At 42.2% G+C, this 17,275-nt stretch overlaps 1 protein-coding gene across 2 annotated transcripts in view; it reads right to left on the bottom strand.

Annotated features, from left to right (window-relative positions):
- Window positions 1-1,317: 1,317 nt before the first annotated feature.
- Window positions 1,318-17,275, bottom strand: part of LOC143039582 (uncharacterized) — a 226,656-nt gene continuing 210,698 nt past the window's right edge. For both annotated transcript variants that reach the window (XM_076209811.1, XM_076209812.1), the window contains exons 7-15: window positions 15,748-15,860; window positions 10,421-10,638; window positions 9,798-9,948; window positions 9,209-9,379; window positions 8,592-8,745; window positions 8,236-8,365; window positions 7,621-7,771; window positions 6,715-6,985; window positions 1,318-4,868 (exon numbers count right to left, since the gene is read on the bottom strand). In XM_076209811.1, the coding sequence (XP_076065926.1) occupies window positions 4,738-4,868; window positions 6,715-6,985; window positions 7,621-7,771; window positions 8,236-8,365; window positions 8,592-8,745; window positions 9,209-9,379; window positions 9,798-9,948; window positions 10,421-10,638; window positions 15,748-15,860 (1,490 nt within the window). In that variant the 3' untranslated portion in view covers window positions 1,318-4,737. The remainder of the gene's footprint in view (window positions 4,869-6,714; window positions 6,986-7,620; window positions 7,772-8,235; window positions 8,366-8,591; window positions 8,746-9,208; window positions 9,380-9,797; window positions 9,949-10,420; window positions 10,639-15,747; window positions 15,861-17,275) is intronic.

The following is a 17,275-nucleotide window of genomic DNA, read 5'->3' as shown; positions in this document are numbered from 1 at the left end:
TGCTATACATATGTCTGGTGACTGTTTTTCAGTCCATGGGTTCGACTGAACGACTATAAATACACAGGCTTACCAACGTTTAGTGGGAAGAAACTTTACCTTTTTATCTCTTTATTAATTTTTGTAGTGTCGTGACTGAACATGTTAAGTAGACTGTGGAAACCATCTTAAAATACTACGATTACAGTCGGTGAAGTTGTTGACAGTCAAGTTTGTTTTGTAACCGCTTTTCGTCAAGGGTCCTCATACTCCTAAATATTATTAAATATCTTGTCTGGGAAAGGTTGGCAATTGGTACTTCTGGTTAGGACACGTTGGCAACCCTGAGCGTTAGTAGGCGTTCAAGCAAAACGTAACGGAAAGCGTGTAGTGAGCTGTGGCATTTACAGGCGACCCTAAGCATGGCATGGCAATGATTGGCTACTGTGATGGCAAGCGATGGCAACTGGGATGTAGCAGAATAAAAATGAAATTATGACGATGACAATGCTAGGTAGCAGGGAGGCTGTCTATGGTATGTAGCAGGGGGCTGGCCATGGCAATATATTGGGTTGGATGTGGGAGGAGGGCTGCTTGTGGCGGATACGTGCATCAGGGCAGATGATATTTGACATCAACGTAGAGGCCACAGATCTGTTAGCATGTTATTTTTTCGCCAACATCTGCTATCCTTACGCACTTCGTCATAATTAATAATGCAGCAACGGGTGTGATTCGCTAGGGTCTTAGACCACGTGTTGTACTTATGATCGACAGTTATTACCCTTACGGATGAGAACTCAGAGCTCATACGAGTATATGACCCGATATATGGGTAATGCGACTTTACACACACACAAAACTCCTTTCCACCAGGATTGGAGAGCTGAATTACTAGTCGAAAGCAGTACCACTGCACTGTCGAGTCATGTATTAACGTTCATGTAAATAGTTGCAATGTTGTTTATTCATGACGAACTACGTAAAACCAACAAATGTTATTGACATATACAAGCGCGCGCACGTTGGGTGGTCGGATAGTTCTGTTAAGCACCTTTTTCCCTATCTAGCGCAATTTCACGCCGAACGTAGATTTGTCCTCCTTTCTTAGGGTGAGGCAATAAACAAAACAAAACAAATAAATTAAATAAATAAGAATGTGAAAATTTACGTTACCATAAACAATAATATTTACATATGAAATAATAATAATAATAATGATAATAATAATAATAACAATAATAAGTCCCACCTCATGTGGTGAGGCCGTGATCAGTCTGTGTATATATATATATATATATATATATATATATATATATATATATATATATATATACAGTATATATATATATATATAGTGTCCTTTAAGGAAAATTGGGATTGGCCACCCGTGTACGATGTGTGTGTGATTCACTATGTTCTTGGATCACGTGTTGGACTCGTGATCGAGAGCTATTACCCTCCCGGATGAGAGCTCAGAGCTCATATATGACTGATCTATGGGTTATACTGTGAACTTACAAGCACACACACACACCCAACTCCCCGCCCACGAGTTGGAGTAACGACTCGCAACGCAGCGATATTGAAATTAATTCTTTCAGCCCTGGTCGGGATTCGAACTCGGAAAATCCCCTTCCTTCCACATGACTCTGATGGGACGTCGAAATCAAACAAGGAAAGGATCAGTTCAAATGCAGTATGACGTCATAACGGCTTAGAAGTACATTTTATACTTCATCTGGTAAGCCGTAATCTTCTCATAGATTAACTTATGAATAATAATAATAACAACAATAATGATAATGACGATGATGATGATAACGGTAATAACGATAACAGTGATAAAGTTACTAGATAAAAATAAATGCACACGCCCCTGTAAAATCAGTGACGACTTCAGCATGCCCTCTATTGGCGGAAATGTGCAACTAGTTTCCATGTCCATAACTGTCAGATAAAGGGAACTGTGATGTGGAGAGGAAATTGGGCCACTGTTACATGAGCCCTAACCCCGTCAAAAACTGATAATTACTTTCCAGATCTCATTCTGCTGAATGGAAAGAGCCTTATTTCTTTTTAGATAGTAAGGTGCCCAAGAACAGAATGGAATGTCGTCTTTTTTTATTTATTTATACACTCTCAGACCAATTGAGACAAAACATAAATTGGCTCACTCAGTTCCTGGGGCCCCTTTGAGGCTAAATCACATGTTGCTGGTAAGAATCAAATCTGCAAAGTGATCACACAGGAAATAACATTAGCCATGGTCCATTCATCAAGAAAGAGGAGGAAAATGCTTTCATCCAAACACAAAGAGTTGATGGCTTTCATCGAAGGAAGCGCCTCCTATCATAAGCCACTGACCCTTATGCCATTACATATTTGTGATTGATATAAGAGGACTCTTAAATGAATAACATTTTACAATATGTACAAAGTTCAACATGATCGTATTAGGCAACTAACCTACATCATTATACCTCTATTTCATACTGGTCTATCTAAACCAGTAGAGGTTCTTGGGATCTGGAGTATAGGTTATTAAAGAAGTTCCCCAGGATTTCTTATTTCATATAATTTCATTCACTGATAAGGTCTCTGGGAGACAGAATTACATAAACAGTGTCCTTGAGCATTCTCGTGGACCTTGAGGGGGTTGAGATCAAGATGGAAGGGCCAAGAACCACTGATTTAAATGAAGGTGCAGTACCTGATCTTCTTCGGGAGGGGGAAGAGGAGGAAGAGGAGGAAGAGGGAGCCCTGCATAGCATGACTCCATGTTTACCTTATCACAGTTAGACCAAACAGCGTTATGTACACAGATATGCAACGAGCGTTTACATTATGTATAATTTTTATACCAATATCAGCATATAAACATGCACCTAGATATGTATGTGTATGCATGTATTATGTATATATATGCATGTATGTATGCATGCATGCACATATGCACATATTATATATATATATATATATATATATATATATATATATATATATATATATATATATATACATATATATACTGTACATATATATGTATTTATATTCTTATATACACTCACTAATATTTTGGTGATTGCATTGGTATATGTGTATGCATTTTATTTAAACATATATATATATATAATATCTATAAGTGATCGAAGGCGGCCATCATGGTATCTATAGCACACATGATATCTATAACAGATGTCTATTTTGAAACAATAATTTGTCCTTACAAGGTCTAATTGCATGTACAGTGCCCCAGTTCAGAATGTGTGTACACAGATGGTTTGGGTTACCGAGGGGCATCAGGTGTTGTATTCACTTGACAATATGATTAGGAAGACTTTTTGTCATTTCAAACAGATCTTGTGTTCTTTCTTTGTGTCTTATGTTTCTAGACAATTTAAGTTTTCTGATTTTTGTCATTCCTTACATCTTTCAGTGTACCCCAATTAGGGAGAATTGATACGAGTCAAATAACCTGCCATTAATCTTGGAATAGAAAATGATGTTTGTCTCCTTATTTAAGGGATGGTACAAGTTTAGTCCTAAATCGTGGCAGTTTCTGGATGATTTCTTTTGTCTCTGAGAGCATATTCTTCACACCCCAAGGAATATACCCACAATCTGGCATCATATTTTCATTTATCTTTGGTGCGTTAACAGATTAGTTCAATACGTGGCTGGGGAAGGAAGCTCACTGCCCAGAAAGTGGATTTTGATTGTGCATAAATAGCATCCTGTGCTATGTTTGGCTGTATGAGCTACTGGACACCCTTTTTAATAAAAGTTTAATCCTTTCAATACAGTGGAAAAGACCCTTTAATTGCAATAAAGTAACAGGAATTCAATCAATCAATCAGGAATTAATGGGACTAAAATCAAGAAAGGGGATAGAAACGGAACCCTTCAGTATGGTGAGATGCCCTCTAGCCTTTGGTACAACAACATCACTAAAATGTAGGAGAGAGGCCAAACGCAGAGTATGGGATCCAATATATTTGACGTTTCGCCCAGCAGGGCTTCTTCAGAAATAACGCCCTGCTGGGCGAAATGTCAAATATATTGGATCCCATACTCTGCGTTTGGCCTCTCTCCTACAGTGCAGTTGCAGTCGTTGCTGATTTTAATCACTAAAATGGTTGAAGTCATGGTTGAAATAATTTCAACACAACATGATGTAACTCAACACAATGTAACACAGCACATGATGTTGGGGGGGCAAGTCTTAACATTCTGTGATGAGTGGGGGGTTTTGTTCCTAGCTGTGCCTGGGAGGATCTTTAGATGCGGTACTTCTTGAGGTTTTCATGAGCGGTAAAGTTTCATACCTTGCAAAATTTTCCAGTTACAGGATTCTTTTTTCTTCAATGTTGCACGGGTCTGGGGAAGTGATCACATCAACTGTATGTGTGATCACGCACACACACACACACACACACTCACGCACACAAACTTAAAGTAACTATATATTTGGCACCCTTAACCTCTTCAGGACAATGATATGAGTTACAGATGTTGTTTGTGCTAGTGCCAGATGATCTTATTCAGTTAGGGTGGGAGTAGACTCAAGGTAAAGTGGGTCACATATATACAGCCGAAATGCACGTCACACACCAAATTGTTCTTGTCTAACTGAACGGAAGTCTTGGGGCACTTAATGAAGGATTTGAGTACATGACTGTGGTGACTTTGGTCTCTTTCCTGTTGGCTTCATGCTGCTTTCAATCCACACTGCTGGGGTGAACCAATGTTCTTCTCTCAGAGGGTGACTTGGTAGTACGAAGAGGCAGGGCGGGTGCATGGGTCCGTCTGGAGGGGCTGGGCACAGCAAGACCAGTGTTTGTGCCCTGGGTGTCCAGTGTGGTTGTGTCCACAGCCCCTGTAACCACCTGGGAAGGAGGGTAGACAAGACGCAATATTATACATGAGTAAATATACCATTAGGTAAACCACAGTTGGAGCAAAAGAGACTGGAGTCAGGGAATCTATATATTTCGATTGCAAACTACAATCCTCTTCAGTAGATTCCCTGTCTCCAGTTTTTTTTGCTCCAACTGTGGTTTTCACGTGATCAACAAATGTGGTACTACATTTTTGATCAGTAGTATACCATTAGATATTTTCCCCCTTATAAGGGGTGTGGCCAAGTCAAAGCATGCACCCAACAACACCTATCCAAAACTTATCTATTATCTCTCCTATCTTAGCTCCTTGTGGATTAGGGGTTATCCCTATCCCTGGCACACTGCTTGGGTCACTAGCGGTGTGGTAAGACACAACACTTCTACTTGAGGGACCCATAGCAAGAGTTGGTTAACCCCCACAGCTTCATTACATGGCAACCCCACAATCCCTCACACATTTCAGAAATTTATGGAGCAGACAAGAACATCCCTTCAGGTTACATTATTCCCATCATCCTTTTACAACCATTCTCCATTCACTACTATCTTTTCCACTCTCTTTTTTGCTCAACAGGCATTCCTCTTCCATTCAATGACCCCCTTCATCCCATCTATTCACCTTCCACTCAAGATCACTCAATCCATTTCTGTTTTCCTCATTCTTGAATTCAATCAATTCATTCATTACTGTAATTATCATAAATCGATATTATTATCATTAATACCATTATTAATTTTTATTTACTTATTTACTTTTTTTGCCTATGTTATTGAATACTTATTTGGAGGAATTCAGTTTTTGGGATAAGTAAGTCAGCTTCATACTGTGTGATGCATTGGCCATCAAGAATTGATGAACCAATTAAAACTTTTGCATAATATAAAATACTACAATAATAGCTTATCAACCATAGAGCGAAATCTTGTCTGTAAACATGACACAGAAAAGAAAGAGAAAGAAAACATAATGAGGCATTTATTCCTGTTTTTCTGACATTCTCATTCTCCCCACCATCCTAACAACTTCCTAACATTTCCATAACCTTATCTCTTCATGACATGTGACGTCATCTGATGTCATATGACGTCACTTGCTCCATGAAGTGAGGTAAATTGTTTATAAAATGATGTCTCTTACCCAGAATATTATTTCCCCATGAAATGTCATCTCATGATGTGACGTCACTCACATGACATGATTTCACGTCTCTCCTTAACGTTCCATCACCCACACAACATGACACCATCATGTGTGACTTCACCTAACCATAACACAACATCAAATCACATTTTGTCACTTACATGATGTACAGTCACCTACCCATACTCTGACGTCACCACATCATACCATCACCTCCCCATAACGTGATGTGACCTCCAAAACATGCCATCACTTCAGACTGTGACATCACTTTCCCATAACATACTGTCAGCTTATAAAGTGACATTATCTCCCTAGGGCAGCGTTTCTCAACCAGGTGTTCCCTGGAACCCTAAGGTTCTGCAAAAGGTCCCTAAGGGTTCCGCGAGAACAAGTGAGATAAGCTAATGCACTTTTCATTTTTTATCTAATTTCAGATACATAATATAATTAAACACACACGCCATATTCTTGGTATTGTAATAATGTAATATAGAAAAATAAAATGAGGAAGATATGGTATATATATATATTTTTTTCACAGGGGTTCCTTGAGAAATGCAATTTATTCTGAAGGTTACGCAAGGGTAAAAAAGTTGAGAAACGCTGCCCTAAGGTGTCACCTAACGACACCTGCTCATGATGTGGCACTTCCTCCTCCTCCTCCTCCTCTTCCTCCCCACTCCTTACCTGGCATGGTCCCTCCACAGGCACACGTGACCGCCTTATCCCCTGCGGTGGAGCAGAATGTGCAACAGTGGTACACGCCCGTGTGGGCGCGCCCATGCCTTCCACCGATACCACTGACTCCTAGCCCCGTGGGCGTTGGTGTCCCGGTCCCTGCCGGCGCCGGGGTCGGTGTCGGTGCCGATCCCCCTCCTGGTCCCCCTGCGGGACGGGGACTCTGGTTGTGGCTCTTTGAACGGCGGGGTTCCACTACCGTGAAAGCCAATGGGCTTCCCTGCAAAGAAAAGACCAATGTTGTTGAGCTGCTGAATATATATATATATATATATATATATATATATATATATATATATATATATATATATATATATATATATATATATATATATATATAGATATATATATGTATATACACACACACACATACATTCACATACAACCACATGTTCTAGCTTCTTTACACTTACCTGAGAAGAAGGAACATACAAGGAAATGTGATTGAAATGAATAAAGAAGAGATGGCAGGAGAGAGAGAGGAGATATACTGTAGATGGATGGATGGATGGATGGATAGACAGACAGACAGACAGACAGAGAGAGAGAGAGAGAGAGAGAGAGAGAGAGAGAGAGAGAGAGAGAGAGAGAGAGAGAGAGAGAGAGAGAGAGAGAGAGAGAGAGAGAGAGAGAGAGAGAGAGAGAGAGAGAGAGAGAGAGAGAGAGAGAGAGAGAGAGAGAGAGAGAGAGAGAGAGAGAGAGAGAGAGAGAGAGAGAGAGAGAGAGAGAGAGAGAGAGAGAGAGAGAGAGAGAGAGAGAGAGAGAGAGAGAAGGTCTCCAATGAAGACCTAATAATAATAATGCTCTGTTCCTCCTCCGTTCTTCGTCAGCGTCTGTCTGGCTCTCCTGACTCACCTGCACGTGAACACCTCGCAGCGTGACGTGAAGAAAGGCGGTGGTGGGCGGCGTGGAGGAGGTTGCGGGCGTGGGGACCGGCGCCGCGAGCGTGGGCGTGAAAGACACCAAGTAGGAGCCGTCTTCTCGATCTCGCACTTCGCACTCGCATCTGCAGGAGGAGGAAGAGGAGGAGAAACCTGTCAATCTGTCTCGGTTCTTCTTGCACGGGACTTGCGGTCCCAAAGTATATGTCAACAGTCCCAGATAAAAATGAATGAATGAATGAATGAATGAAGAAGATGAAGACGAAGAAGAAAAGACGAAGAAGAAGAAGGAAGGAGAATAAGAATAAGAAGAAAAAGAAAGAAGTAAAGAAAAGAAAGAAAAATTAAGAAGAAGAAGAAGAAGAAGAAAAGAAAGAAAAAATAAAAGAAGAAGAAGAACAATAAGGAGAAAAAAATAAAATAAAAGAAGAAGAAGATGCAGCAGAAGAAGAAAAAAAAAAAAAAAGAAGAAGACGAGGCAGAAGAAGAAAAATAAGACACTATGTCTAATGTTGCACTCCACTGGGATTCCCGAAGGAGGGGAGAGGCGGCTGAGGGAACAAGAGGAGGAGTTCCTCTGGGTACATACGCGAGGTGGTGGGCCACGACCTGAGCCTGGAGGCGTTCTCCGCCGTGTGGGATGGCGTGCCCCTGGCGATCTCGAGCCAGGACCAACACTTCTGCCCGGGAGCCCGCCAGCACCCGCGCCAGGTCGCAACCTGCATCGCAAGACACAAACACATGAATTACACGAACTCAAATATCATGTAAAGAAACAACCATTATTCTTTTCCTATGATCATAATTGTTGTTGTTGTTATTATTGTTGTTATCGTTTGTTGTATATAGTACATAATGATTAAAGGGAGGGAAAACATGACAAGAATAGGACGATAGTAGAAGACCCGTGAAATGTCGTTTCGAAAATTAACATCTTGGGCTTACTAGCTTTGAGCTGACAACGGGCTGGGTGCGCGGGCGTATCGGCCAGCACGCCCGTGAGCATGTGCCCTCGAACAACACCCGCCCTGTGGTTCTCGAGCAGCTCCAGATGGCCCCAACGGTCCGCCCCGTCAGGAGCGGGCGTCTCCAGCAGTGCCTGCGTCAGAAGAAGCATTATTTTTATTTATTTATTTATTTTAAATAATGTCAGTCTGAAATGACACACTTCAAGATGCTCATGGAAGAGAAATGTCTATACAAGAATAGGTCTGCCCACTTGCAGTGAGGATGGAGTGATGTTATTATATCTTGCAAATTAAGTACTCAAATACATTTTTATCAACCACAATACACTTTAATTCTGAGCCATCAACATCGAGACTCGAGGAGGCCAACATGCAGAAATTGAAACGTGGTACGGCCAAGGACTCGAACCGGGGCTAGCACGTGACAAGTGTTAGTGACTTAAACGATTGCGCCATCAAGAGATATATAAGTTGAGCGCAACTTTTTGTATTTAAGATACAATTAAACTGCATAGCAGATTTATGCAATATTCAGGACATCATGAAGCTAAGGCCCTTCTTGCCCACCCGTCCCCAGGTCCGACATCTTCTTACCTGGAGTCTGTTGACGATGATAGGGGCGAGGGACAACGTCTCCGCATCGCCGCCCTGCCGCAGGAGGTCCTGCGCCAAGTCCGCGCCCTGCCGCAGCCACGCTGCGGTTTGTCCTGCGCGTTGGCTTTCAGCAACCAACCCGCGCTGGGCTCCGTCGCATGCGCGTCGGACCTGCGCGCGCATTCGCAAGAGGGGAGTAGAATGTGAGCAACCAGTGACCAAAAATATCTTGTCAAAAGACTTTGGTAGCAGTAAAAAATATACATATATTCTGAGAATACTTTGGGGGATGTCAAAAAAGTCTTGTCATAACGCACGGATCAGTATGATGTAACCAACCACTACAGACACCATTTGAACCTGGAAAAAAAAAAAAAAAAAAGAGAGAGAGAGAGAGAGAGAGAATCCTACTGATATTGCCTCTTCATCCAGTGATTCGAAACAGAACGAGACAAATCTATAAATAAATAAATAAATAAAAAGTGATCACACGAAACAATACGGAACAAACTAAAGTAGCGCAGTCGCCTAAAGTAAAATCAAAACAAGATGACCTGACATGACACAAGTTCGAGAGATCGAGGCTCACCTGCCGAAGTAGAGCTTGCCGGTGTTCCTCGATGGCCTCTATGTAGTCGTCGATGAAGCGGTTGACGTGGTCGCTGACGGCGTGCGCCCTCAGCTGCAGCCGCGAGGAGGCGCCGCTGAGACCCTCCACCGCCTGCAGGAGTTCGCAGACCCTGCAAGGGAAGAAAGCGGGGTCGTCTTATGCGCGGTTCACGCCGAGAAAACGGGAATTTGATGCCGGAACTTTCCTCGTGTGAGCTGTGCTTTAGGGGAATGATCGTTATGAGGAGGTTGAAGAGGAGGTTGTTGAAGAGGACGAGGAGGTGGAAGAGGAAAAAGAGGAGGAGGAGGAGAGGGGAGGAGAAAGAGGAGGAGGAGGAGAGGGGAGGAGAAAGAGGAGGAGGAGGAGAGGGGAGGAGAAAGAGGAGGAGGAGGAGGAGAAAGAGGAGGAGGAGGAGGAGGAGGAGGAGAAAGAGAAGGAGGAAGAGAAGGAGAAGGAGGAGCAGGAGGAAGAGGAGGAGAAATAGAAAGACAATAAGAGAAGTCCCACTTGGGGGAAAGTGAGGACCTGCCTAAAGAAGGACTGGACCCAACTGGAGGAGGAGAGTGAAGAGGTCCCTTCTCGAGGAAGAAGACCTGACTCACCTGGAGGAGGAAGCCTGGAGGAGGTGCTGGAGGTTGGCCCTGGCCGTGGGCGCCTGGACGTGAACTGGGGCCGAGTGGTGATGGCGGTGGCTGGAAGCGAGGCAGATGGAGCAAAGAGGCTCGTCACACGTCTGACACCACCAGTTGACCTCTCCGTCGCCGTGGCTCGAGCACAGAAGCGTCCGGGGCACCTCCCGAATGCCCAAGGCCCGGGCTTCCTGTCGGAGGAAGTACCGGGGATGAGAAGTTTTTTTTTTTTTTTTTTTTTTTTTTTGGGGGGGGTGTTTGGAGTCGTGTAGTCGTCGACATTTTTTTATCTATTTATTTTACTCTTTGTAAATTGATCTAGTTGTTTGTTATTGTTAATTTAAATTGGTATCGTTATTGCTCTTAATAGTATTACTATTGTTATCGTTACTGTTATTATTAGTGTTACTATCATTATCATAATTATTATCATTATTATCAGTATTATTATGTACCATTACTATTGCTACCACTATCATAATTTTTATTATTGTTGTTAGTTATTATTAACATTATCATTACTAACTTAATTATTTATTCTTGTTTAACAATCGAAGCATTGGGAGCAAATGTGCCTATGTAGGAGAATGACAGTCTTCGTCTCTGAGTTACATTGTGAGAGGTTGGGGTACCTTAGAATACTGTCGACATCAGGGGTTTGATGTGGGAACGAATAAATAAAATAAACTAAATAAATAATATAATTCAAATTATTATAAATAAGAATAATATTAAATATATGTTAAATAATATAGAATGATGAAAAGTAAAATAAGATAAACGAAAACCGTTGCCTGTCGTACGGTACGGTTTTATTCAAACGCGGCAAACTCGTTTTCTCCAGTCTCAGCATTGGAGACGCAACTCGTCATATTCTTTATATAATTTACTCTGGCTGCCGTCTGGCGATTCTATTACGTCGTGGGAAACCTCTTGGGTGTCCAAAAGGTTTTAGGTAAGATGCTGGGTAGCTGTGTTGGTTTTATTTCGTAACCGTCTTAATACGCTGATACTCCAAAAACGTTCTTCGTGAATCCGAATGTTGTCCATAGACCCCTTAAATATCTAAGGGGCCTATGATGTTGTCATTACTTGTGGTTATTGTTAACATGACTTACTTGTATTTATACTCGTAAAGTAGCTTATTTCTCAATTCTCGTTGTGAGTGTCTTTGTATCATGTATGTATATATATATGTATATATATATATATATATATATATATATATATATATATATATATATATATATATGTTACAGGTGAAAAATGTAATCACACATTTGTCAATCACATGAAAACCCCTGTTGGAGTAAAAAAGACTAGGGACAGGGAATCTATATATTTCGATTGCAAACTGCAATCCTCTTCAGTAGATACAAAAATGGAACGGTGAGTGCTACATAATTTTCTATAGCCTAAACCTTATTGTATGAATAATAAATACTCACCGAAAAAATAACGCTTGTCATGATACACAAATGATTTCAGTTCAAATAAAAAAGTAGAGCCAAGGGGAGGGGTAGGGGAGGAGGAGGGGGAGGGGAATAGGAGGGGGAACGGGGAGGAGGAGGAGGAGGAGGGGAGAGGCGATCGAGGCGATCAAGATGTGGACATAAGTAGCACCCTTTGTCATGGCAATGGTGCTACTTATGTAGAACTCACTATTCCATTTTTGTATCTACTGAAGAGATGTATATTATGTATGTATGTATGTATATATATATATATATATATATATATATATATATATTTATATATATATACATATATGTACACATATACATTATCCACACACACACATATATGTATACATGTATATATGTACACATATACATTATATATGTATACACACGCACACACACACATATCCGTTCTTTGTTGCATATACACACCTGTTCGACGTTGTTGTCCTCGGGTTTATTGCTCTGTGTTGGCCTCCCCTCGCTGTTCCCCTCGTTTCCCCTCCCCCTTTTTTCCATCTCAATTTCCATTCACTTATCCACCTCCTCCTTCTCATCCTATCACTGGCTTGACTTTCTATGCGTGTACACAAACATGTGTACATGAAGGTAATTCACGTACATGTACACACGTACACACACGCCACTACGGCGGTCCGAGTTCTAATCCCGCCCAGGGCTGAAATTATTTCAGTATCGCTGCGCTGCGAGTCGTTACTCCAACTCTCGTGGGCGGGGAGTTGTGTGTGCGTGTGTGTGTGTGTGTGTGTGTGTGTGTGTGTGTGTGTGTGTGTGTGTGTGTGTGTGTGTGCGTGTAAGGTCACAGCAGTACCCATAGATCGGTCATATATGAACTCAGAGCTCCCTTCCGGGAGGGAAATAGCTGTCGGTCACGAGTCCAACACGTGATCTAAGACCATGGTGAATACACACACACATACACGCACACACACACACTATCCTCTGATATTAACCAGAATTAAATGAGTTAAGTGCGTCACAATCGTTCCTGAAGGGTGATTGATAGTTCGGCTGTGCCTGTTAGAAAACGGGGAGATGATGTCCCTCGGGCGACACAAAAAGAAAACGGCGCGACGGTCGAAAGGCAAATGGGCCCAGAAGGTTCCAGATGCAAATTGGGAAGTAGTTAGCAGAAGGGGACGCGCAGCCCGGAGAGAGGAGGAGGAGGAGGAGCTGGATGGAGGAAGAAGAGGAGGTGGAGAAGGCAGTGGTGGAGGAGGGGTGGTGAAGAGGAGTGTAAGGAGGAGGAGATGGAGGAGGAGGAGGAGGTGGAGGAGCTGGATGGAGGAAGAAGAGGTGGAGAAGGTAGTGGTGGAGGAGGGGTGGTGAAGACAGTGTAAGTAGGAGGAAGAGGAGGAGGAGGAGGAGGAGGAGGAAGAGAAGGAGGTGGAGAGGGAAGTGGTGGAGGTGAAGAGGGGTGTAAGTAGGAGGAAGAGGAGGAATAGGAGGAAGAGGAGGAATAGGAGGAAGAGGAGGAAGAGGAGGAAGAGGAGGAGGTGGATGGAGGAGGAAGCGGAACAGATGAAGAGGAAGGAGCAGGTGGAGGAAGACAGTGAAGAGCAGTTATAAGAAATGATAGATAAAAGAGAAGGAAGAGGAAGAGGAAGAAGAGGAAGAGAATGAAACATGAGAAGCAACAATGCGTTCTGGATCATTTCCATTTCAGGATTAGATTGATGAAAAACGCCGTTGCCGGTTAACTGAGGGCCGGGGTTCTTCTGCAGGAGAGACCAGGGTAAACGGAACGGGCTCGTGGTTGGCTCGGGTAAGCAAAGATCTCGAATCTTTTCGAAAAAAAATTGACTTTCTACTTTGTGTCAACTCTTCCCCCCAATTTCTCAGAGATGTGCTGCTTGTTGGCGGAAGCCTTGGGGCTGCGGTGTTAATGCCAGATCGTCTGGATATAAGAATAGGCAGAAAGATGGTTTGGCCACGTCATGAGGATGAATGAACGACTGTATCCAGTTAAATTCTATCGGTGGCAGCCACGAGGACAGCGACAACCAGGAAGACCCAGGAAGAGATGGCGAGGTGTCAGACGAGAGAGAGAGAGAGAGAGAGAGAGAGAGAGAGAGAGAGAGAGAGAGAGAGAGAGAGAGAGAGAGAGAGAGAGAGAGCAGCTGTATGCTGATAATAGGACCTTGTGGAGAAACTTCGTGAGACATCATCGCTGACAGGGCGATAAGCCCTACCTGGTGTATGGTAAGAGAAGGTGAGAAAGGCTCGCTTGATCAGACTCGATGAAAACGAGTCTACATATCACTACACCATGCGAATTTCATCGTTAGAATTGGTCTATTCCTTTTGTACGATTGTCGTGGAGTGGTGGTTACTGTCCTTGCCTTCTGATAACAATTAGCACAACCAAAGGTTCGAGTCCCGTCGGTGTAACTTCTAAATCCATATGAGAGTTTCTTGATCTTGTATTCGTGGTTTGGTGCGAGGAAAGGATAACAGTACTATAGTAAAGGTGTTTCTTGTTGGACGCCATTGCTAAATTTTTATTGGTTAATTTAACTCTTTACTTATTTTTGTCATTCTGCATTAGCTACCCGCTAGATAAATTTATTAACTATTTTTTGTTCTTATTCTTCACATTCGCTTTCTTGATCTTCATGGCCAGAACATATAAAATGATTTATCTAAATATATTTCTATTGTAAATAGTCTTTCTGAACGTAAGTAGTATTTTATGGCAACATTTGTAGGAGGGGATTATCATTTTTATCTTTTTGTCTTTATAATGTTTCACATTTGTTTACTATGTGTTTTTCACCAATTTTTGTAAACTTAAGTGTGTAACTATGTACCAAGAGCTTTTTCCCCTTATTAGAGGGGTAGCCAATTCAAAGGCACGTACCTACTCCCACCCATTCCACTCGAGTGATACTTCACTCCCAAATAAAAAAAAAAAAAAAAAAATCCCATCCACCTCCACCACCCTTTCCTCCCTCTCCTCTTAGCTCCTCATGGATGACGGGTCATACCTGTATCCCGCTCACTGCCCTGGGTCAGGGGCAATGCAGCGAGACACAGGCCATCCACAGTAAGGCCGCTTCACTTAATCGGGGTGAAGTATAAACTTAATTATATTCTCCGTCAGGAGTTGATTACATCTTGCAATTTATATGGATTTAGTATTTACTAACGGTGAAGGAAATTATATTCCCATAAAAATAAAAGAGGGAAACCATGACTTCGCTCATAAGTCCGGCGCGATGACGCTGGCTGACCGAAAGATTTTGAAACTGACCAAAGCATTTTGAGATGCTGACCGAAACATTCAGACACTAGTTACGTCACTTGTGCGACCAACCGTACAGTCGGAACCTAAAGGTGTGCTCCTGTTGTCAAACCTCGGGCAGGAAGAAGGTACGGGCAGATGGGCATCGGGAGAGAGAGAGACAAAGACAGAGACAGAGACAAAGAGAGAGAAAAGGAGAGAGACGGTGGGAGACACACACAAACACACACACACATACAGAGAGAGAGAGAGAGAGAGAGAGAGAGAGAGAGAGAGAGAGAGAGAGAGAGAGAGAGAGAGAGAAGGTCCTTTTCATCTGGTTCGATATCTTAAACAATTCCGTAATCGAGGGATGATGTGCTTTGTAGCTGTAGTTCTGATTACACAGTGCTACTCGACTTATACAAGTGACTGTAACTGCATTAGTGTTTATACATTTCGTTTCCCCATAACCAGCGATTCTATCCTTAGGGGTTAATCATATCACGCCGAAGAGGTTGTGTTAAAAAAAAAAAAAAAAAAAAAAAATCTACAAGAATCTGTGTGCGTCGGGTCCGTAGGGGTGGTCACCGTACCTGGAGGGAGAGGAGTGTGTGATGGGCGGTGCGGCGCTGGCGGGCGTGGGCGTGGGCGCACAGGCGGCACAGGTTGAGCATACACGTATTGCAACGTTCCTCAGCTCTCACATCTGTAAGCCATAAGGTCGTTATGACGCAACACATTATAACTACATAATCTCTCTTATCGTCACCCTTACAAAGATATTGCCTGAGTCGTTTTTCTCCGATTTCTAGATTTTTTCCCTGAATAAAATCTTTATTCCGTGTTGCTCCTAATGGCAAAATTGCCATTGCGGTATCTAGTGTCTGGGTCTGTTAACACTAAAGTACCGAGTAACGTGACGTACATTTACGAAACAGAAAAATGAAGAATATTTTCTTCTCGATTTTCCGAAAAGTTGGAAAAATGACTTTGGCACTTTCATCGTAAGGCTGATGAAACAAATGACAGACGTGGGAGAGGTTCGTCTCCCTCCTGCCCATTTCCGAAACCTCTCAATCCCCATCTGGAAGTGCAGCCCCGAGGGGCAGACACTCGGTATCCGGGCGGAGCCCAGTATCTGTACTCTCTCTCTCTCTCTCTCTCTCTCTCTCTCTCTCTCTCTCTCTCTCTATATATATATATATATATATATATATATATATATATATATATATGCAATAAGAACACTAGGAACGTGTGTTTTATAAATGCAAGGTAACCACTTAAGAAAATAAACAAACGGATCAGAGCGCTTTCGTATATTACATCTTCAGCGCTCTGATCCGATTGTTAATTTACTTAAGTGGTTACCTTGCATATATATATATATATATATATATATATATATATATATATATATATATATATATATATATATATATATACTCCCTCTCTCCTCTCTCTTTCCCCCCTCTCTCTCCCATCTATCAACTGTACTTCACTCTCTCTCTCTCTCTCTCTTTCTCCCTCTTTCTCCTCTCTCTCTCTCTCTCTCTCTCTTTTCCACCTTTTCACCCAGTATCTCTATCAACTGTACTTTTCTCTATATATCTATCTCTCCCTCTCTCCTCTCTCTCTCTCTCTTCCACCTTTTCACCCAGTATCTTTATCAACTGTACTTACCTCTCTCTCTCTCTCCCTCTCTCTCTCTCTCTCTCTCTATATATATATATATATATATATATATATATATATATATATATATATATATCCCTCTCTGCTTTCTCTCTCTCGCTCTCTCTCTTTATCTCTTCCCCCTTTTCACCCAGTATCTCTATCAACTCTCCCTCTTTCTCTCTCTCTCTTTCACCTTTTCACCCATGAGACACCAGACAACCGGCGACTGCTCTCCTAACCTCAGAAACGACCCCACATTAATATGGGACAGAAAAAAAGAATCCACAATTTCTTCCAGGGAGATCTTGGCGAGGGCCTGAGGACCGTTGCCGTCCTCCTTGAGGCTACGGGTATATTCAGTGAAATTCGAAGTAGCAGTTATATCATTACTATATCATAACACACGCTATATTATAACTATATATTCTATCAATACATCATATC

Source organism: Oratosquilla oratoria, chromosome 26 (assembly GCF_046742065.1).
Source record: "Oratosquilla oratoria isolate Oo_2021 chromosome 26, ASM4674206v1, whole genome shotgun sequence".
Taxonomy (NCBI): domain Eukaryota; kingdom Metazoa; phylum Arthropoda; class Malacostraca; order Stomatopoda; family Squillidae; genus Oratosquilla; species Oratosquilla oratoria.
This window is presented reverse-complemented; position numbering and strand designations above follow the sequence as displayed.